The sequence below is a fragment of the Zingiber officinale genome, chromosome 6B (assembly GCF_018446385.1).
Source record: "Zingiber officinale cultivar Zhangliang chromosome 6B, Zo_v1.1, whole genome shotgun sequence".
Taxonomy (NCBI): domain Eukaryota; kingdom Viridiplantae; phylum Streptophyta; class Magnoliopsida; order Zingiberales; family Zingiberaceae; genus Zingiber; species Zingiber officinale.
In genome coordinates, this window is record NC_055996.1 from 73,949,190 (window position 1) to 73,972,843 (window position 23,654).

At 42.8% G+C, this 23,654-nt stretch overlaps 1 protein-coding gene and 1 long non-coding RNA gene across 2 annotated transcripts in view; both read left to right on the forward strand.

The window, feature by feature from the left end:
* The first annotated feature begins 201 nt into the window (after nucleotides 1–201).
* LOC121990287 (mitochondrial import inner membrane translocase subunit Tim13-like) lies at nucleotides 202–2,040 on the forward strand. Its single transcript, XM_042544451.1, has 2 exons — nucleotides 202–365; nucleotides 1,676–2,040. The coding sequence occupies exons 1-2, from the start codon at nucleotides 240–242 to the stop codon at nucleotides 1,823–1,825; spliced, it is 276 nt and encodes a 91-aa protein (XP_042400385.1). The 5' UTR covers nucleotides 202–239; the 3' UTR covers nucleotides 1,826–2,040.
* Nucleotides 2,041–2,323: 283 nt separating this feature from the next.
* Nucleotides 2,324–23,654, forward strand: part of LOC121992709 — a 32,344-nt gene continuing 11,013 nt past the window's right edge. The window contains exon 1 of the long non-coding RNA XR_006114986.1: nucleotides 2,324–2,407. This is a non-coding gene — a long non-coding RNA (uncharacterized LOC121992709). The remainder of the gene's footprint in view (nucleotides 2,408–23,654) is intronic.

Consider the following 23,654-nt stretch of genomic DNA (forward strand, 5'->3'; position numbering starts at 1 on the left):
TTTGCCTTCCACCCTTCTCCTTCTATCTTTCCTTTCTAGTTATTCTTCCCCTCCCTCCAAATAAACATGATATGGCGAAACTATACGTGGGCCAGTCTACTGAGATATATCGGGCCGCTACCCATTTCGTGGCGGTGGTACCACATGTTCTCGTAGCGGGCTTTATAAATATTCTGATCTATGCAGCTTGGAGCTAGGGTTTAGGCTCGCCGTGAATTCAAAGCCGTAGCTTTTTCGGGATGGATCCCTTCTCTTCGCCATCGCCGTCCGGCGGCTCGTCGGGACAATCGGTCCCCTCCGCCGATGTACTCATGGACCAGGTCAAGACGCAGCTCGCACAGGCCTACGCCGAAGAGTTCTTCGAGGTATTCCCCTGTGTTCCGTGACGAATTCAGATTTGAATAGGTTACTTTCCAAGTTTTTTTTTCTATTCCTTTCTTCTCTCCATCATTTGATGTCTCCGTGAAGGACAAATCCCTTACCCTCCGTGCCTATTTTTTCAAGTCGTTTTGAGCGCCTTTTGTGAGGATTTTGGTTGTTACCTTGCCAAATGCATCCGCTGCGCGATAAAAACTTGCTCAAGTCGATTCATTCAAATTGTTCAGAATATGATCCATTGAGTGGTGTCTTGCATATCCAATGCTTCCATGCATCATCTATACCCTTATACAAACGTAGAGCATCTTACATCTCAACTCTGTTGATTGTTGACGCATATTAAGCTGATCTATTAGTCTGACACAACTGTATTTCTTCAGAAAATATACTAAACGAAGATGAAATATCAAAGTGTAACTTTAGTTAGTCTAAGTATTGAAAACCAGCGAAGCATTATGATAGATAATCACTTTTGTTAAAGGGTGAGATAATCAAATAAATAATTGATTGTTGTTTATTTATGAACAAAAGAATGTTGCTGTTGGATCTAGCGTGATATTTAATTGCATGTGGTTTTCATCTAACCAGCTCCATGTCGATTTTATAACTTTGTCACGGTAAAGCTATAACAGAGTATGTCTTCTAGCTAAGGCAATCTAATTTTGATCTTGGTTTCCATGTGGCCAAAGGAGCTTTGATCTAATTTTGATCAAGGTGCGTTTAAGTTGTGTTGAGTTCATCCTAGCCTGCTCAGTTCAGTAGAGGAGTCAAGGTGGGAGCGTTATGTATTTAGCTTCTTCGAACTGCAAGTGGTATGGGTTCAACTTGTTCGAACCACAAGTTGTTCAACTGACGTTGGGTTGGGTCAGGTGCGGAGCTTTGGATGCGAAAGTTCTAAATGCTGGTGGGTTGAAGCTGGTACCGATCAGAGTAGAGCTAGAGGTTGGCCAAGCTGGAGAAAACTGTCTCTCATGGTTGAAAACCTCTTCCTTTTATAAGCCCCGCCAAGCTAGCCCCGCCAATGATGCCTTGCACTGTGCTTTCACCGTACTGGCTTACTATCTCCTGTTGTTCCTTGGACACTCGTAGAACTCAGATTGAGCTAGCTCAATTCTCTCTGAGTTAGGCGCTGTTCAAACTGATTGATCCATACACCAGACATGTTATCCACAGTGTTTGTCGTAGTTATTAATTTTGTCCACGTGAAACCCCATATTAAAACTAATTATTCAAATTTATTTATTTTTATCTTGTTAAACTCGTTTGTAAATTTTCCCCACCTATTTGTGTGTTGCAGACTGTGCGGAGCAAGTGTTTCACAAAGTGCATCACGAAACCTGGAACAAGCTTGAGCGGAAGCGAGAGCAGCTGCATTACACGCTGTGTGGAACGCTACATAGAGGCAACTGGAATCATCAGCCGAGCTCTCTTCAGCGCCCACCGTTAGTTTCGATCGAGGCAACTGGCGTCAAAAGTTGAGCTCCCTTCGACTTACGCTGTTGCCTTCAAGTTTCTTTGGGACCTCACTGTCACCGACCGTGAGTTGTCTGAAAAATTGCAATTTATTTTTCTTCTGGATCTAATGATTCAATGGCAGTACCATCACTTGACCATTAAATGTTATAAAAAATTTGAACATAATTTATGAATGCGTTTATTGAATGATGCGCCGATTCTGTTCGATGTGATATTAATTTCTCTGCATTGTTTGCTTCTTCTCAAACTTGCAGTGCCACAGAGAGATAAATATAAATATATAGTGTTATTTATGCTAATATGAAATTCTATAAGATAATATGAAATTTATTTAATTAAGCATCCAAAATGTTATACAACGTAAGTTATTAAAATTAATTTGCCACACTTTGTTTAGTATTACTGCCACCTCATCATCTTACCTAAAGGAACCGCGACTATATAAATACATCGCTGGGGCACTTTTCTTGCTCTCCAAGTCTCGGCTTCTTCGCTACTCCAAGACCAACCCTTCTAGAAGACGAGACGATGAAAGAGTCGGCGGCGAAACTTGGTATTTGTTCTACCCCAGTTGATCTCTTTCGTACTTTATTTCTTATTTATCATTTTGGAGATTTGTTTTACCCTGATGTTTTGCTCTATTCATGCTCTTTCAATGGAATCCGAGTAGTGAGATTGAATCCACCGATTCTGATTTCACTCTTGATACTGGATATGAACACAATCAACCAATCACTAGAAACTGTAAGAAATAGTGTTGTATCCAATTTCTGCAAGATCTTTGGGCAGTGGCGCCCATCGCTTATTCTGACCTGGTTGGGATGGATGGCTTTTGTCTTATTCTGTGATGAGTTTAGGGTTTAGTATGATGGATTATACTAGTCCTGAAATCATCAGCACTAGCCTTGCGAGGAAACTAGTCTATAATCTTTTCTCTTTATCCTTTTTATCCAGTAAGGAGGATCAACATTTTTCTCCTTGAATTTGATTTGACTTTTTTTCCCCGATCTCCCATGAGCAAGCAGATGCAATGCACCAATCCGTGTTTTCTAAAACCCATGAGTATTTTCATCTCTACAGTAGTTGAGGGCCGCGTCAGTCCTGCACACTTATAACTCACACCGGGGTGAGAGTTTGGAACCTAACCGGCTGATTGTTGGGCGTGTGAGCCATACACACTTATAACTCGTGTTGTGGCGAGAATCTGGGATCCGATCGGATGGTCTTATAATCTAGTCATACACTGATTCAACCAGATTTTTCAATTCATCTTATTGCTGCCGCTACAACAAACCAAGCACAGGAAGACAGCTGGGTCACTGATTATCCTTAGCTATCACAGCTTCAAGAAGAAGTTTATTCTCAAGAAGCTATCTCAAATTATCGGCCACCTGCCGATACTTCTATGAATCCTGTAGGATACCCGCCAAACAGGACTCTAAAAGATGTTCCTTTTGGTTCAATAGGTGGTACAATACTCACTGGCTCATCTTTAAGAGTCCTGTTTGGCGGGTATCCTATAGGATTCATAGAAGTATCGGCAGGTGGCCGATAATTTGAGATAGCTTCTTGAGAATAAACTTGTTCTTGAAGCTGTGATAGCTGAGGATAATCAGTGACCCAGCTGTCTTCCTGTGCTTGGTTTGTTGTAGCGGCAGCAATAAGATGAATTGAAAAATCATCTTCATCATCCTTCCCACCCGCTTTCGCAAAAGGATTGATAAATTCTTCAGAGGAGGACGTGTCATAGACCGGTTGTACGTCCTGCAATGCTAAATATTGTAAATATTGTAAATAATCATCTTCAGATTCATCACCTGGATCATTAGTGAGTGCACACAAGAATTGTGTGTTTGTGTTGGATGAAGATGAGGATGTTGGTAGGCGATCCAACTCCTGTTGCAACTGTCGCCTATATTCTCGTGAAGTCCGAAGTTGCCGCCGGGATATTGCTAAACTTCTTTCCAAAGAATCGGGACCATCAACTAGTTGTTGGTATGCTTCTTCTTCAAGGAATTTATGCTGTTGAATAGCATGTTGCCTGGCTTTGTTTTGTAAGGCAAGAATCTCATCCTCCGTAATCGCATTATATTGGTTGTATTGTGGTGGAGGAGAATCAAAATTTTCTTCATAGCATAAATGACAACCAGGGCACCTTGAATTTGGTCCATCTTTGGAACATGTAATTTGATTTGTAAATCTGGATGCAAAATTAAATCCAGCATTTCCTTCCGGCCTGTCCCTGAAGGATAAGTTCTTTGTAGTAGAGCCAAACCCTTCACTTCCCCTTGAGGTTTCTTCAAGATTATGTACCTCTTTTACTATGGGGGTGCTTATCCTTTCTAGGATTATTTGAGCAATGCATTCCTGTTTACTCAGAAAGATATCCTTGTTAGTTGTATTAAAAGCAAGGATCTTTACCTCTCCTCGGTAGTCCGAATCAATGACGCCCCCCATTATCATAATTCCCTTTATAGCTGCACTTGACCTGGGAGCAATTCTTGCATAGGTATTTTTTGGAATTTGTATGCAAAGTCCTGTGAATAGAAGAGACTTATCTTTTGCAGGTATGTCTTGTGCATGGGTAATTGAGATATCATATCCTGCCGCTCCAGTTGGGCTTCTAACAGGGAGTTGAGCAAGGGATGATATTCTTTTTACAAGCAATTCATCTTCCTGTTCCTGCTCAATCAATACTGCAATAGTATGGTTGGTGATTTCTTCTTCATCAGATTGGATTTCTTCATCTCTAGAATTGTACTTTGGTGCAGATGAAGTCGAGGCAGCTTGATAATTGTTAAATTTTAGGGAAACACTTTCATCTAATTGATTTCGCGTGTTTACCTCTGTGGGTTGCATTGGAATGTTTACTGTTGACTGTCTTATAATCCAGTTGTGTCCAAGCATATCCCTTGTGCTATAGCTTCTTCCAGGAAGAGCTCGAACCCCGTTGCTTACTAAGTAGTCCACAACATTTTGTACTTCATAGGCGAATCCAACATTTGGTGTGTTGGATAGTCTTCCAACCAATCCTCTAGTCATCAGGAGGTTTGCTTCGCCGTTTCTCCATCCCTCGTAGCCTCTGGTAAGAATGGATACTTGTATATTCCTATAAAAATCAGATACCGTTAGCATAGTATCTGGTATCACATAAACTAGTTGGCTTCCATGAGTGAGATCTATCTCCATGGTGGCGAAGATGGCTTGATCACCCTGCCATCTATTATCTCTGAAGACAACTAGAGCCATGGTGCCTTCTTCTTGGCGATGTAGTATTTGGATGCGTACCTGAATGACTCCCATATGAAGGAATCTCATTCCACTTCTTTGAAGTTGATCATAGCTTTCTTGCTGAATAAAAGCTCTATCAATTTGGTTTTCAGTGACGAGTATGGCCTCTTCAGATCTATGAATGTATACTCGATGGTGAACATCATCTCTTCTGGAGTGATAAAGTACCTCAGCAGGTACTATTGCAGCTCGCTCCTGCATAGAAAGCTTCAGTTGTACCTGAGGGTCCATCTGTTGTTCCAGTGAATAATTATGAGATCCTCCTCCAGTAAGTCGCCTACTTACTCTTTGTATTGCCCTTTGAACATTATACCTTCTCCTTTGGTTTTGTCTGTAATCTCTTATTTGGTCTTCAAATAAAGGAGTGTTGTTTTCATGGGTTCGGGTGATTGTGGTCACAGGAGGATTTGTATTTCTTGAAGTCATTATTTCTTCAATTTCGCCTGTTCTTCTTTGAATATTGTGTATGGGTCTTTAAAAACTCTAAGAGTACATTTTGCTTCTTTAGGCTTCTCTTGTAAAGATAGGGTTTTTACTCTATCAGTAAGACTTTGAATAATCGCTTCAGGGAGTGCTTGTGGTGTTGGTGTTGCACGTTCTTCGAGCTTTTTAACTCTTTCTTCCAATGTCTCAAGTTTTTCAAGTATTGTAACAAGGAGTTGAATTTGAGTGTTAGATTGCTTGATTACAGCTGTTACACTACTTGAAGTGCCCTTGTATTCTGTGGGTCTACAAAATCCTAGGGCAGGGGCTTCAATATTTTCAGTGGCTTGTAAGGCTTCCTTATATGAGTTTGTAGCTTGAGTATTAATGTAGCTATTACTCATGTAATAAGGAAAGACTCGACCTTTCGTAAAAGGACTTCTATCCTGTTGACTTTCTCTCTCAAGTCTTCAGATAACTGTATAGCTTGTTGTTCAACAGGCTTGGGTTGTTCAAGTATCTTTCTCAATTGTTTTTCAGTTAAGGGTTTATTTTCTATTACTTCCTTGGTAAGGTCTTTTAAAGCTCCCCTTATCTTTTGATTCTCACTTTGTACTTCTTGTAGTTGCTCTTGAATTTGTTTAAAGTTTTTGAGATGCACTCTACAGGATAAACACAATCGGTCGTATATCACCGCGATGTTATGAGCTAATTCTCCTTTTGTAGGCTGTTTGTTGGTTTGGGCTAAATCAAGGTACTCTAGGTTCGAAGTGTGTGACTTAGTATACCATTCCTGTATCTTTTCTTCCCAATGTTTAGACATAAGCCAAACACTATTTGAGCTTTCTTTTACATAGGACTTACTTTCCTTTTAGAACTACTTACGTCTTAGGAGGTTCTTAAAGACTTACTTGCTCATACCAGTGTGCCCTTGGACTTATACTTCGGCACCCTTGCCTTTACTGCCAAGTTAGGACTGGTCCTTTTGCAATCTACCCGCAGTTCCTCGGTCGACTTATCATAATTCTATTTAGTCAGTAAACCTTAGTAAACTTAAGCTCTTCAGACACTATATCAGTACATGACTTCGCTATAACTGATCAACAGTTGCAATTCGCTAATCATGTCCCAAGGCTTTGCTATAACTGATCAACAGTTGCAATTCGCTAATCCAAGGGTTTTAAAGAAAGATATCTTTTATAGTTTTGAAAAGAACTTTTATAGTTTTAGTAATACTGTCACACCCTTTTCCCCGTTTGAGTACCCTGAATAAGAAACTACTCAGCCATGAGCTCTTCAGTTTGCTTGTTCTCATGGCTGAGTAGTTTCTTATTCAGGGTACTTACTCTTTGTATTACCCTTCAGTTTGCTTTCTCATAATTATTCAAACTGAAGGGTAATACAAAGAGTAAGTACCCTGAATAAGAAACTACTCAGCCATGAGAACAAGCAAACTGAAGAGCTCATGGCTGAGTAGTTTCTTATTCAGGGTACTCAAACGGGGAAAAGGGTGTGACAGTATTACTAAAACTATAAAAGTTTTTTTCAAAACTATAAAAGATATCTTTCTTTAAAACCCTTGGATTAGCGAATTGCAACTGTTGATCAGTTATAGCAAAGCCTTGGGACATGATTAGCGAATTGCAACTGTTGATCAGTTATAGCGAAGTCATGTACTGATATAGTGTCTGAAGAGCTTAAGTTTACTAAGGTTTACTGACTAAATAGAATTATGATAAGTCGACCGAGGAACTGCGGGTAGATTGCAAAAGGACCAGTCCTAACTTGGCAGTAAAGGCAAGGGTGCCGAAGTATAAGTCCAAGGGCACACTGGTATGAGCAAGTAAGCCTTTAAGAACCTCCTAAGACGTAAGTAGTTCTAAAAGGAAAGTAAGTCCTATGTAAAAGAAAGCTCAAATAGTGTTTGGCTTATGTCTAAACATTGGGAAGAAAAGATACAGGAATGGTATACTAAGTCACACACTTCGAACCTAGAGTACCTTGATTTAGCCCAAACCAACAAACAGCCTACAAAAGGAGAATTAGCTCATAACATCGCGGTGATATACGACCGATTGTGTTTATCCTGTAGAGTGCATCTCAAAAACTTTAAACAAATTCAAGAGCAACTACAAGAAGTACAAAGTGAGAATCAAAGGATAAGGGGAGCTTTAAAAGACCTTACCAAGGAAGTAATAGAAAATAAACCCTTAACTGAAAAACAATTGAGAAAGATACTTGAGCAACCCAAGCCTGTTGAACAACAAGCTATACAGTTATCTGAAGACTTGAGAGAGAAAGTCAACAGGATAGAAGTCCTTTTACGAAAGGTCGAGTCTTTCCTTATTACATGAGTAATAGCTACATTAACACTCAAGCTACAAACTCATATAAGGAAGCCTTACAAGCCACTGAAAATATTGAAGCCCCTGCCCTAGGATTTTGTAGACCCACAGAATACAAGGGCACTTCAAGTAGTGTAACAGCTGTAATCAAGCAATCTAACACTCAAATTCAACTCCTTGTTACAATACTTGAAAAACTTGAGACATTGGAAGAAAGAGTTAAAAAACTCGAAGAACGTGCAGCACCAACACCACAAGCACTCCCTGAAGCGATTATTCAAAGTCTTACTGATAGAGTAAAAACCCTATCTTTACAAGAGAAGCCTAAAGAAGCAAAATGTACTCTTAGAGTTTTTAAAGACCCATACACAATATTCAAAGAAGAACAGGCGAAATTGAAGAAATAATGACTTCAAGAAATACAAATCCTCCTGTGACCACAATCACCCGAACCCATGAAAACAACACTCCTTTATTTGAAGACCAAATAAGAGATTACAGACAAAACCAAAGGAGAAGGTATAATGTTCAAAGGGCAATACAAAGAGTAAGTAGGCGACTTACTGGAGGAGGATCTCATAATTATTCACTGGAACAACAGATGGACCCTCAGGTACAACTGAAGCTTTCTATGCAGGAGCGAGCTGCAATAGTACCTGCTGAGGTACTTTATCACTCCAGAAGAGATGATGTTCACCATCGAGTATACATTCATAGATCTGAAGAGGCCATACTCGTCACTGAAAACCAAATTGATAGAGCTTTTATTCAGCAAGAAAGCTATGATCAACTTCAAAGAAGTGGAATGAGATTCCTTCATATGGGAGTCATTCAGGTACGCATCCAAATACTACATCGCCAAGAAGAAGGCACCATGGCTCTAGTTGTCTTCAGAGATAATAGATGGCAGGGTGATCAAGCCATCTTCGCCACCATGGAGATAGATCTCACTCATGGAAGCCAACTAGTTTATGTGATACCAGATACTATGCTAACGGTATCTGATTTTTATAGGAATATACAAGTATCCATTCTTACCAGAGGCTACGAGGGATGGAGAAACGGCGAAGCAAACCTCCTGATGACTAGAGGATTGGTTGGAAGACTATCCAACACACCAAATGTTGGATTCGCCTATGAAGTACAAAATGTTGTGGACTACTTAGTAAGCAACGGGGTTCGAGCTCTTCCTGGAAGAAGCTATAGCACAAGGGATATGCTTGGACACAACTGGATTATAAGACAGTCAACAGTAAACATTCCAATGCAACCCACAGAGGTAAACACGCGAAATCAATTAGATGAAAGTGTTTCCCTAAAATTTAACAATTATCAAGCTGCCTCGACTTCATCTGCACCAAAGTACAATTCTAGAGATGAAGAAATCCAATCTGATGAAGAAGAAATCACCAACCATACTATTGCAGTATTGATTGAGCAGGAACAGGAAGATGAATTGCTTGTAAAAAGAATATCATCCCTTGCTCAACTCCCTGTTAGAAGCCCAACTGGAGCGGCAGGATATGATATCTCAATTACCCATGCACAAGACATACCTGCAAAAGATAAGTCTCTTCTATTCACAGGACTTTGCATACAAATTCCAAAAAATACCTATGCAAGAATTGCTCCCAGGTCAAGTGCAGCTATAAAGGGAATTATGATAATGGGGGGCGTCATTGATTCGGACTACCGAGGAGAGGTAAAGATCCTTGCTTTTAATACAACTAACAAGGATATCTTTCTGAGTAAACAGGAATGCATTGCTCAAATAATCCTAGAAAGGATAAGCACCCCCATAGTAAAAGAGGTACATAATCTTGAAGAAACCTCAAGGGGAAGTGAAGGGTTTGGCTCTACTACAAAGAACTTATCCTTCAGGGACAGGCCGGAAGGAAATGCTGGATTTAATTTTGCATCCAGATTTACAAATCAAACTACATGTTCCAAAGCTGGACCAAATTCAAGGTGCCCTGGTTGTCATTTATGCTATGAAGAAAATTTTGATTCTCCTCCACCACAATACAACCAATATAATGCGATTACGGAGGATGAGATTCTTGCCTTACAAAACAAAGCCAGGCAACATGCTATTCAACAGCATAAATTCCTTGAAGAAGAAGCATACCAACAACTAGTTGATGGTCCCGATTCTTTGGAAAGAAGTTTAGCAATATCCCGGCGGCAACTTCGGACTTCACGAGAATATAGGCGACAGTTGCAACAGGAGTTGGATCGCCTACCAACATCCTCATCTTCATCCAACACAAACACACAATTCTTGTGTGCACTCACTAATGATCCAGGTGATGAATCTGAAGAAGATTATTTACAATATTTAGCATTGCAGGACGTACAACCGGTCTATGACACGTCCTCCTCTGAAGAATTTATCAATCCTTTTGCGAAAGCGGGTGGGAAGGATGATGAAGATGATTTTTCAAATCATCTTATTGCTGCCGCTACAACAAACCAAGCACAGGAAGACAGCTGGGTCACTGATTATCCTCAGCTATCACAGCTTCAAGAACAAGTTTATTCTCAAGAAGCTATCTCAAATTATCGGCCACCTGCCGATACTTCTATGAATCCTGTAGGATACCCGCCAAACAGGACTCTTAAAGATGAGCCAGTTAGTATTGTACCACCTATTGAACCAAAAGGAACATCTTTTAAAAGAAAAGATACATCAGAATGGTGGAATCTACCAACGGCGCATCAACAAACAGGAGCACTACTTACGCTACCAATCCAACTCAATAGGGTGGAAGATGTTTTCCTCCGATGGGAAGCAATTACAAAAAATGTGGTAGCTCAACAAAACTTCACTGATTCTCAAGATAAGGCAGATTTTATAGAGAATCTACTAGGGGAAACTGAAAGACTGACTTGGATACAATGGAGAACAGCATATCCAAATGAGTACCAGGAGCTATTAAATTCAAGTGATGGGAGAAATGGCACTCAGAACATTATATCCCAAATCAGAAGGGTATTCTTGCTGGAAGACCCGTTCCAAGGATCCACTGATATGCAGGACAGGGCATACCGGGACCTTGAAAGACTCTCATGTTCTCAGGTAAAAGACATAATTACCTTTCTAAATGAATATATGACTTTGGCTGCCAAAACAGGAAGGTTGTTTATTGGACCAGAATTATCAGAAAAATTCTGGCTAAAGTTACCAGGAGATTTAGGCCGAAGGCTTAAAGCTGCTTTTGATGAGAAATATCAAGGCAACACTACGGGAGTTCATCCCAGGGTGATCTTTACATATAAGTATCTGGAGGAGGAATGTAAGAATGCTGCTTTCAGTAGGTCTCTCAAAGACCTATCCTTCTGCAACCAAATTCCCGTCCCAGGATACTATGATGGACCAAAGAAGAAATATGGAGTCAGAAGGTCAATAACATATAAAGGGAAGCCACATCAGTCACATGCCCGCATTGAAAAGAAGAAACATTTAATCAGAAACAAGAAATGTAAGTGCTTCTTATGTGGAGAAGAAGGACATTTTGCAAGAGATTGTCCAAGAGAATACAAAAATATCAAGCGAGTGGCTATGTTTGAAAGTCTGGATCTACCAGAAGAATATGAAATCTTATCAGTACAAGAAGGAGATGACAAGTCCGATGCCATCTATAGTATTTCGGAAGGCGAAGATCAGCAGGTCAATTCTATCCTTCATAAGGAATTTTTATTTGTTTTCATAGAAAATACGAATTCCTATATGATAGGTAAGACTGGTGGATGGCAACCAATGGTTAAAATCTCGAAAGTACAGCATGATTGCCAACATGTTTGGGAAATAAATGGAGATATCCCCACCAATTATCTCCGCTGTCATTGCTGCAAAAGAGAAACGATGAAGCGCCATAGAATGCATTGTGGAACCTGCAAGATAACAGGACTATGCACAAACAACTATTTTGACATGAAGATCCCAGTTGAAAGGTCCACACCTATCCCTTTTATTCCAACTAATGTTATACAGGAACAGGCCACCTACATAGCATGGGCCAAAACTGAAATTGAAAGATTAAATCAAGAGTTACTTGGAGTGCAAGCCTTAGCAAAACTGCAATCAGAAGAGGCTCAAAAGTCCTTCTTACTTCAGAAAGAAGAACTAATGAGAAATGCCAAAGCTGATGAATTAGAATTCACCACCGAAAATGAAGAACTCAGATTGAAGGTGGAATTTCTAGAATTAGAAAATCAAGATTTAAAGAAAAGTCTGAAAGCATTACTCCCAGATTTACCTGCCTTAGAAGCCATTCAAGAGGAAGAAGAAGAAAATGAGGAAATAAATGTGCTTATCAACAATGGCAAGGAAAAGGTGTTCTCTATAGAACAAACAAGGCAGCTAGTACCTAAAGGCAACGGGCTTTTCAATCTTATTGTGGAGCTTGATATTCAGGGAGTCGAGAAATTCAAAGTCAATGCAATCCTTGATACTGGGGCTACAACATGTTGCATTGATCAGGTATTTATTCCCCCTGAATCAATTGAAGATAATACTTTTATTGTTAATTTCAGCGGCATCAACTCAAGAACTACTGCAAATAAGAAGCTGAAAATGGGCAATATGAAAATTGGGGAACATAATTTCCGGATCCCCTATACCTATGCGTTTCCTCTTACTTTGGGAGGAAATATCACTATGATACTGGGCAGTAACTTTATACGAGCCATGTACGGAGGGGTCCGTATTGAAGGAGACAAAGTAACGTTTTACAAAAACATTACTACCATTCAGACCCAACAAATAGCAATTGCTGCCCCAGCTATTGAAGAACTTGAGCTGGAAGAAGAAGAGTACAACCAGATTCAGGAACAGGTATGTACTTGGCAGCTTAGCCCAAAATTAGATGATATGATACAACGATTGACCAGTGCAGGCTACATTGGTAATGATCCTATGAAGTACTGGAGGGCAAATCAAATATTATGCAAATTGGAAATCAAAAATCCAGACCTTGTAATTGAGGACAAGCCCCTGAAACATGTTACTCCTCAAATGCAAGACTCCTTTAGAAGGCATATTAAGTCTCTGCTTGACCTCAAAGTTATAAGGCCTTCTAACAGCAAGCATAGAACCACAGCTATCATAGTATACTCGGGTACTACTGTTGATCCAAAAACAGGGAAAGAATCAAGAGGAAAAGAAAGAATGGTGTTCAATTACAAGCGTCTCAACGACAACACTCACAAGGATCAATACAGTTTACCGGGCATAAATACTATTATTCAGCGAGTGGGAAGAAGCAAAATCTATTCAAAATTTGACCTCAAGAGTGGCTTTCACCATGTTGCAATGAGCCCAGAGTCTATTCCTTGGACTTCATTTTGGGTACGAGAAGGTCTATTTGAATGGCTTGTCATGCCATTTGGACTAAAGAATGCCCCTGCGGTTTTCCAACGAAAGATGGATAATTGTTTTAAAGGTACTGAACAGTTCATTGCAGTCTATATTGATGATATTCTTGTTTTCTCAGCAACAGAGGAAGAACATAGGGCTCATCTGAAGATCTTACTAGATATATGTCAGAAAAATGGGTTAATTCTAAGCCCAACAAAAATGAAGATCGGAAGCCCAACAATAGAATTCCTTGGGGCAACTATAGGCCAGTCAACCATAAAATTACAAGCCCATATAATTTCAAAAGTTGCGGATTTCAAGGATGAAGAACTTAAAACTACTAAGGGGCTACGTTCATGGCTTGGTCTTCTCAATTATGCCCGCTCTTACATCCCAAATCTGGGAAAAATTCTAGGGCCTCTATATTCAAAAACAAGCCCAAATGGTGAACGAAGGATGAATTCACAAGACTGGTATCTTATTAGGGAAGTTAAGGCTATGATCAAAAATCTTCCAGACCTTACTATTCCCCCAGAAAAATGCTTTGTGATTATAGAAGTAGATGGATGTATGGACGGATGGGGAGGGATCCTAAAATGGAAACAGCAGAAATATGACTCAAAAGCATCCGAGCAGATTAGTGCTTATGCAAGTGGAAAATTTTCACCACCCAAATCCACTATTGATGCAGAGATTCACGCTGTTATGAATAGCCTTAATTCTTTCAAAATCTATTATCTGGACAAGGAAGAATTACTTATTAGAACTGACTGCCAAGCTATTATTAGCTTCTTTAATAAGTCAGCCCAAAACAAGCCATCCCGAGTCTGATGGGTCGCATTCACTGATTTTATTACCGGCTTAGGAATTCCAGTGCATTTTCAACATATAGAAGGTAATGAAAATATATTGGCTGATTCATTATCTCGACTTGTCTGCCTAATTACAGGACCATGCATCCTGGAAATGAGAGACCATTAAATTATGGTGCAAGTCGAAAACGCTTTAAAGGAGATGAAGGAGAAGCCCAATCCTCAGGCAACCCAATCTCTGATCGGAGTTATCAATTCCTGGCTCAATATGAGTCTCTCAGTGGAGGAACAGGCCCATGGGCCTGTACAACACAAGAAAAGGATCTACGATCACACCTTGCAGACATTGAATGGACGGTTGGCCAGCATGCCCTCGACCACATCTGGGAGCTCAAGCTTATCCTGGACGCTAAAGAACAAGACTTTATACAAAGGAGCCAGCTCACCAGGGGCCTCCACCTCTACTACTCAGATACCCTACCCGAAGTGACTGCTACCAAACGTGAATTATTGAATGCCTTTATTCACATCTAGAGTGTCATTCAACGCATCAGAGACACTCCTCCTTGAATTATTAAAGACAGAAGCAAGTGGTGGGCCTATCACCCAATAAATCCAAAGGAAAGAGATTTGCATATCTCTTTAACTTTAATAAAGGATTCCTAAATAGTGGACTGAGCCCCGGGGAGCCGTCCATCTGTCTACGAATCTTAATAGCTATTAGCTGTAAAGGTCTTAGACTAAGTTGTAAAGGCAAAGGAGATAAAGAGCGAAATTCACACCGTGAATGCAGACGGGGCCCAATGAGCACCCTATTCACATGTGAAGCTTCATTCCTTAGCTCTATATAAGCCTCATCATAGCTCATTGCAGAACACACACCGAGTACCGGTACAAGTTCTACTTTGAGTTGTAAGTTTAAGTTCCTTTCTGCAAGTTCAAGTTCTTTTTTTGTAAGCTTAGTCTTGTATTTTACTCCTTATTACACTATCTAAGTTTGCTTGAAAGAAGCGTTTCCGCAAAATTTTTGGTATCATGTCGTTGGATGCGACAGTCCTGCTCACTTATACCTTGCACTGGGTGAGAGTCTGGACCCGACCTGATTTAACCGTCCGGTAGTGGAAGGGGAACCATATCCAAGAAGGCCTAAGCTATGTGGACTCGATCGGCTAGGTGCTGACCAGGAATAGATTGAGAGTCGTCTCAGAGACGTGAGGGACTAAGCCTCGGAATCTTGGCCGGCGCAAGACCCGATCAAGAATAGAGTGGGAGCCATGCCTATGAGATGCTAGTGGCGAAGCCTTGGAATACTGGTTGACACAGGACCCGACCAGGAATAAAGTGGGAGTCATGCCCATGGGATAGCTAGGGCGAAGCCTTGGAATACTGGTCGACACAGGACCTGACCACGAATAAAGTGGGAGTTGTGTCCATGAGACAGGAGGGGCTAAGCCTTAGAAGCTCTTCATCTCCTCTTGACTTTTGACCGTCACATCATCTTGACTCTTGGCCCTAAACTCTACTTGGGGCCACTCCTTATACGTTGTATCACAAGCCTTCTCTTCAAGTCTAGTTGAAGGAGGCTTATGACAGACTTGTTGATGCAGAGAGCACCAGACGATTGAATCTAAGTTTTGATATGACAAATGGTCCAAAATTAAGGTTATTTGTTGTCTAACAAGGTTGAACGAACTTGCAGGAAAGTTCTAAGTGTTCTTAGGCAAAGTTTTAGTGGATTCTAGGCAGGTGGAAAATCCTAGGGGGAGGTAATCTTAGGTCCTAGGGGGATGTAACCCTAGGTGGCGGAAAGTCCTAGCTGCGGTTGGGCAATACGAAATCTTGGCGGGTCGAGCACTTCGGGCGAAATCCTAGAGTCGGAGACTCTGGGTAAAAATCCTGATGGTCGCGGACAGGTGGAAGTCTCGACAAGTCGTGGAGCGGGCGTTCAGCATGAAGACCTGAAGCCTCGGACGCTGAGCAAAAATCTAGACGGTAGTGGAGGATCGATCTGTCAAAAGGTAAACTCTCTTGAGAGGAGTAAGTGAAGACGCATTCCCTCGAAGAGGGAACAGTAAGTATCGATTCGACCTAGAGTTTCAATGAAACTCAAAATCAGAACCGGACAGTCAGAGACTATCAAGTTTATATTATATATATATTATTTGTTGCCAGACTAACTTCGTTTTGCAAAAAAAGCAAGGCTAAAATAAACAGTCTGGGTGCCCGGAGCTGGTCCGGGCGCTCAGACTAGCCTCACCAGGGCAAGCGCCCAAGCGGTCCGGGCGAAAACAACATTCAGAATGGCTTCTGCTCTTGCGCACTACTCAGAAAACGCCTCCTCGATGCCCAAACGTTGCTTCGACGACTAAGAATAAAAATCTTCAGATTTGTAGTCGTCGGTATTTTCATTTTACAGTTGTCTTAATATTGTAATTCCATACTTATTCGGAATTGATAGTGAATTGAGTAGGAGTCGTCACAAGTTTTGAATCAAGTAACTCTTGATGTTCGTGATTGCTTTGTTACCTTATTTCTTTTCTTTCTTTCTTAATCCGTTGCGTCTTAGCTCAAACGTTTTTATACGAACATGAAAGCCACGAGCGTTATTCACCCTCCTCTAGCGCAACGTTTTTAAACGAACATGAAAGTCACGAGCGTTATTCACCCTCCTCTAGTGCAACGATCCTACAAGATTGACTAGACTCGAGTCCTATGACCGTCCTGCCACTCAATCGGGCAATCATTCTAATGCCTTCTCAATGTTGATGATGATTCATGTTTTTAAAAAATGAACACTTTTCAAATGGTGGTCAGCTCCTTTAAATGCAAGGTAGGATGTCGGCGGTAGCGAATCAGTGCAATGATGTGATTGCCCCTACCATCATAAATGTCATTTTATGAGTAATCGCCCCATGCCCTACCGACTTCATTTTGATATGATGGCTGACGCACTCCTTTACGCACGAGTTTCGACGTCGATTCATTTTTTCTCTTTGATCTAACGGTTGTCCTTAGTAAGACCGTTTTGATCAGATGGTTCAAGCATCAGAGCACTCTCAGGGCTCTCTTCAAAACCCCTAAGGGCTGTAGAAAACAATTCATTCGTGCTCCGTCTTCCTCAATCTTCGGTTCCAACGCTCTTCGTAGTCTGCGTTTCTCTTTTCATGCCCCACCTAATAAGTGTTCTTCCTTGACCTTTCTCCTCCCTTCTCCGCTCTTCGATGGCTCAGGAAACCTTCGAACCTTGGTATGCTACTTTTCGTTCCGATTTTGATAGTTGTGATCTTGAGACAGCTAGACTGAATCTAGGGATTTCCAAATCCTTCTGCATTCGCATTCCTGGCCCTCAAGATCGGTCTCATCGCCCTCCGTCGGGCTTTGTAACTTTTTTCAAAGATCAGTTTCACGTTGGTTTGCGATTTCCTCCCCCCCCCCATTCTTCTCTGAACTAAGCCAGTATTTCCGCGTCTCTCTTTCTCAATTTGCTCCTAATGCCTTCCGTGCCATATGCAGAATGGTAATCTTGCGTCGTCTGTATGATATCCTCTTATCCCTTGTCTCTTTCATCATTTTTATTATCTTACGAAATCTGAGCCTAGGGTCTTTATCGTTCAATCCCGACCTAAGGCCATCTTTTTTCAAAAAATGTCCTTCTCGAACAAGAGATGAAAATCTCAGTTCTTTTATATCCAAATGCCTGAGCTCATACTTTGGCTGACTGAGTGGCGATCAGATCTCCATTCTTCTTTTGAGTTAGGAGACCATCAGCATGAGTCGGCATGCGCTGCTACCTCAGAAAAGTTAATGGACGTGCAATGCCTCCTTTCCTCATTACTATGAGAGAGTCTTCAGCATATGTTTGGGCTGAGCCTCATTCGAACATTACTTCCCGCTCCCTTCGATAAGCCCAAGTAACTTAGCTTCTACCTCCTCACTGACTGAGGTCTTTCCTTTTTGTGCAGAAGACATCATGTTCAAGGCCTACGCTCTGGGCTCCGCCTAACTGAAGAGAGATATAATAAAATGGCGAGGACAGACCATTTTGGCTGACTGAGAGAGTCAACCGGTTGACCCTTCTAGAGAGGCTTCTCATGATTAGGCGGGTGGTAGTGCTGCGTCCTCCAGCGAGGAGAGGGTAACTGCTGAGCCCCTTGCCATTCTTGAAGAGACTCTTGCCGTGGGTCCTCAGTAGTGGCCCTTGCTACTCCAACTCAAAAGGCGTCATATTACTCTCTCAGTCTAGTGAGCGGCCATCTTCGACCCGTACGCTTGCTCGGGGATCTACTCCAGCATAGGTGCATACCCCGACCTCTCTCGAGCACGTCGCTTCACGTCATCCTTCCCCTAGCCAGTTGCAAGGGGAGATGGCTTCAAGGGCGAGTGGCTCACCCGACTCCTCTATGCCTCTAGGGTCTTCTATTTCACTGATCTTCTCGCCTGTGGATGTTCTTTCCTCGTCTCGTCCACCAAAAAGCCGCTTCTTGTTTACATATGCCTTCCACGTGCCGTCCATCCAGGTGATGCCTCCCAACCAGTTTCAAATTGCCCATTGGTTAGATTTAGCAGATAGGTTTTCCCAACTGCTAATTGCGATAAGTTTTGGTCACTCTACCCTTGTATATAGAATGCTGCTAATCATGCCCTTTTACAGGTATAAGTGACTGGGATAAGCGTATTCCAAGCTGTTGCAGGGTTGCAATGAGAAAACGAAGCCCTGCGGGAACAAGTCATGGAGCCGAAGTCTTCCAGGGTTGTAGGTCAGGTTTTTGACTTGACGTCGCCTTGGGAGATTCAAACGCAAGCTGACCTGTTAAGTGAAATGGAGAAGAGGGTGCGGGAAGCTCGGGAGTTGGCCTGCGCTAAGCAGGGAAAATGTGGAAACTGGAGGTTGCTCTGAAGACTAGTGATAATAGGCTTTGGTCAGAAAGTGCGAGAAGGGTCCAAGTGGTGGTCAACCTTGACGCAAAAATCCTTGAAACTCAGGACCTTTCTGGCAATTTGAAGGAGCTGGAGACCTCCCATGCTTCTTCCCTAGCGACTTTGGCCACTAAAGATGCTGAGTTGGCGGCTAGCACTTTGCTGGTATTTGATTAGTAGCAGTAGATGGAAACTCAGAGGACCGTCCTAGAGTCACTACGCTCTGAGTAGGCTTCCAAGTCAAAGGCGGCAACTTCTAAGTTGGAGCCGGCGGGGGTGAGATCCGAGTTAGTCAAGTCTCAGGATGAGTTGGTCAACTACAGGGCAGGGGAGGATAACCGCTTTGAAACCCGGAAGGCAACCTACCTTACTCCTTCTGACTTCGGCTCACAGGTCGGTGATATTATCAACCAGATGCTTTGTTATGGCGCCGAAGGTGCCATTACACAATTGCAGGAGGCTGGACTATTGGTGTTTGAACTTCTTGACGACTTTCTGGACAGCACGAGGCTTCTGAATGAGCTCTCGAATGAAGCCTTCCTTGTCTTCAAGTAGTTGGGAGTTCTGTATTCAGAATCCTGATTGGTGTAGACTTTCCTAGGCCTGTAGTTAACTGCTTTCCATTTGACTATTGCTTCCACTCGCTCTTTGTATCTAGAGGCCATCTGTTTCGCACTCGCTAACATGGACCTATACGCATGGGAGGGTGCCAAGACCCCGCCCACGTATATACCGGTTAGGTAGTGATACTCGACCTTTCCTTGCTAGTGATGTTGACTCAGGTGTCTTCTCAAAGCGCGACAATGGGCAATTCAAGCATAGGACCCCATGCTAGTCAGCTCAAACCATAACTGGTCGGTGTATGGTCGGTTGGTTAGTGAGTACTTGCTTTGTATTGACTGAATAACCGATCGGCGGCTGACCAATTGGCTAATGAGATTCTGTCAACCTTGTGGGCAGGGTGCTCTTACCCACAATCCCGATCGAGATTGCCTGTTGGAAAACCTCGCTCGGCTAGGAAGATGGATGGCTATAGCCGAGCAATTTAGCCGGAGCATCTTGCCCTCATAGGGACCCACTTGCTCATAGTTGAGGGGATTGACGGAAGGTTGCTGTTTGTTGAATGTTGATAAGCTATAAATGGTCGAACTTGTCAGATTGTAGGCATCATAAATGCAGGAAAAGACGTTGGGATGATGTGCCTTACTATTCTCTCTTGCCAATGTCATAAATGCATCCTTTCCAATGCCGCCACGTGTATGTCCGACTTACTTTTTTTAGACAAGACAACTGACGTGCGACATTCCGTACGAATGGCGATCCATCTAGCCCCGATCTGACGGTTTTGGTGATCAACCTATCTTTTGATACACTTGTGTGATTCATCCAACGACCCTGGTGACTGACTCCCCTTTCGAGGCAATCGTACGACTAATTTCACTAGATACCTCTTTAAAATGACCTAATGACTTCTCCCGCATGCCTATTCTTCATTTTCATCGTGGCTCTTCATTTTCTTCCTTTAGCCCCTGCGACTACCTCCTCATTTTTGTTCGCCCTTATTCTCTTTTCATCCTTCCCCTTTTCTCGAGGTTCTTCCTTTTGAATCGACTCTCTTAGAATCTGCCATGGATGTCTCCGCATTGTGGTACACTCAGCTTGTTTCGGATTTCTCGAGGTAGACTTAGATGATCTTCGTTTTACCTATGAAGTTCTCTAAATCTATAATGTGATTATGCCCATTGAACATGAACGTCCTCTCAGACCTTCTGTTGGTTATATGATTTTCTTTAAGAATCAAATCCTAGCGGGTCTTCGTTTTCCCCTCCTTACTTTCTTCTCCGATGTGAGTTAGTATTTCCACATTCCCCTTTGCCAATTCGTCCCTAATTCTATCTGCGTCCTATGTGGGGTCATTATCTTATTCCGCCTTTATGAAATTCCTTTGACCCTACTCATGTTTCATTGCTTTTTCATTCCATAATATTAGACTCATGACATTTTCCATTTTCAACTTCACCTTAGGACAACCCTTTTTGACAGAATGCCTCTTGAGGGGAGAGATTGGAAAGCTAAGTATTTTTTGCTTCACTTTCCCTCTCCCGTGGCTTGGCCAGCAAAACACCAATCACTCTATCCGCCTGCGGCAGAGTTAGGCAACTTCCGCACTAAGTGGTCATTCACCGAATCTTCAGAGCAGTTAGCAGGTCTGATTTTCGATATTTCTGAGCTGCTCCAGGAGGGAATCCTGTGCATGTTTGGTCTAAGCTCCTTCTCAGCAGAAATGCCGCCTTCCCTCGATAAGAAACTTTGTTTTTAATGTGTCGTTCTTGTTTTTTCATACCCACGCCTTTTCTTTTGTAGCGGATGCTCTCTCTAGGGCCTCGGTGTCTGGGCCTCTTCAGATGAGTAATATAGGAATAAATTAGAGGGGGTGGGCTATTCTGGTCGAGCAGTGAGGCTCGTTGTCCGTCCATCCTCCCACCCAAGCAGTTTCTGAAGGTCCCCGCAACCGTTATTCCGCTCCGAGAGCTACACAGTCTCCATCGCCCGAACATCATTTTGCTCCAAGAGCTCCATAGGCTCTATTGCTCGTCCATTCTTCTATGAGAGCTCTGCAGGCTCCTTTGCCCGTCTGCTATTCTGCCATTTTGCTCCGAGAGCTTCACAGGCTCCACCATCCGTCCGCCCTCATACTTCGACTACTTCGGAGTCGTCTGATTTGAATGTTCTGTTGACTTTGCGTCGTAAAAGACCTCGATCGCTCATTGTGGCTGCCCTAGTTTCGGATTGGCCCGAGCAGAGGCCCTCGCTCGCCCCTTAGTCCTTCAAACAACTTAGGTTGAGATCGGTCACCCGGTTGTTGTTGGGCAAACTAGGACCAAGCAGGTATCTACACCTTCAACCGTCGTTCGAGGGAAAGCCCCGATGGATACAACACGACCTATTCCAGAGGGGCCACCTCAATCAACTGGCCTTGCTGCCCCTTTGTCCTTTATGCATCCTCCCCTAGCCAGGCCTACCCCCTATGCGTTGACTTCTAGGCCTACGACGCCCCGTTGATTCTTCTCCTGTGTTGACGTGCCGTCTCAGCAAGGGATACCTGTCGACCCCCTACCTCAGTCGGGAATAGTTGAATTAAAGGAGTTAATGGTGGATGCCTGGATAGACTCGATGGAACAAATAAACACCAGCTCAGTTCCTAATCAGGTGGATGTATTCTCTCAGGATGCCTCTGCGGAAACCCCTGATTCTTCTATTTCGGCCAATTGAGTTAGTGTAATTCTAATCCTTCCTTTTATTAGTTCTTTGCTTCCGGGCTGAGCCTAAGCTAGCTAGCGATGGATATGTATCGTCAAAACAAAATTCTGAAGGGTCATATAGTTGAGCTGGAATCTCATCCCTCCAATGCAATTATGAAGATACGCCGACTACAACTAGAGGCAGAGACTTTAATGAAACTAAGTGCTGAAAAGGAAAAAACCTTGGGGGAAGCTATGCGGGCTTTAGATCTCCATTGGGCAAACAAAGAAGCTTGAAGCGCTTTTACAAGTTGTTGAGTCTAAATGTCGAGCAGAGATCGCAATGAAGGACAAAGCCACCTCGGACCGGGCGCAAAAGAGCTCGAGGCCAAGGATCTGGTACTGGGACCGACCGAGCGCAGGCTGGGGGTGAGAATTTGGGCGGTGCGTGAGTCCTGCATACTTTTAACTCACACCGAGGCGAGAGTTTGGGATGTGACCGACGGGTCGTTGGGCGTATGAGCCATGCACATTTATAACTCGCGTTGGGGCGAGAGTCTGGAATTCAATCGGATGGTTGTTGGACGCGAGAGCTTTGTTCGCTTATAACTCGCACTGGGATGAGAGTCTGGGACTTGATCGGCTGGTTGTTGGACGCGAGAGCTCTGCTTACTTATAACTCGTACTGGGATGAGAGTTTGGAACTCGACCGGCTGGTCCTTGGACATGAGAGCCCTGCTCGCTTATAATTTGTATTAAGGCGAGAGTTTAAGACCTGTCTAGATTTAATCGGCCAGTTGTGGAACGGGAACCATATCCAAGAGGGCCTAAGCCATGTGGACCCGACCGGCTAGGTGCTGGCAAGAATAAACAGGGAGTCATGCCCCGAAGATGTGAGGGGCTAAGTCTTGGAATCCTGGCCGGCGTAGGACCTGACCAGGAATAGAGTGGGAGCCATGCCCGCTTGATGCTAGGGGAGAAGCCCTGGAATACTGGCCGACACAGGACCTGACCAGGAATAGAGTAGGAGCCATGCCCATGGGACAGCTAGGGGCGAAGCCCTGGAATATTGACCGGCATAGGACCTAACCAGGAATAAAGTGGGAGTCGTGCCGATGGGATAGGAGGGGCTAAGCCCTGGAATCCTCCCCCGTACTAGAGCCGCCCGAGTTTCTGCCCTGATTGTCGCCTCCTCTTGACTCTTGACTCTTGACTCTTGACTACTAGTCATCTTGACTTCTGGCCCTAAACTATCCTTGGGGTCACCCTTTATACACCGTATCACTAATCAATTTGAATGTTGACTCTAAAATCCAAAAAATTTCAGTTTGATAATGTTAATTGAATTTCTTTTGTGATATGAAAAGGTTTTTTTTTCTACTTAAAGACCAAACATTCAAATTTTGATCCT

What these genes read in the sequence shown, in the direction of transcription:
- LOC121990287 (XM_042544451.1), top strand. Translation starts at nt 240, where the DNA reads ATGGATCCCTTCTCTTCGCCATCGCCGTCCGGCGGCTCGTCGGGACAA. An exon ending in ACGCCGAAGAGTTCTTCGAG is followed by an intron (nt 366 to 1,675) that starts GTATTCCCCTGT and finishes TGTGTGTTGCAG; the next exon opens with ACTGTGCGGAGCAAGTGTTT.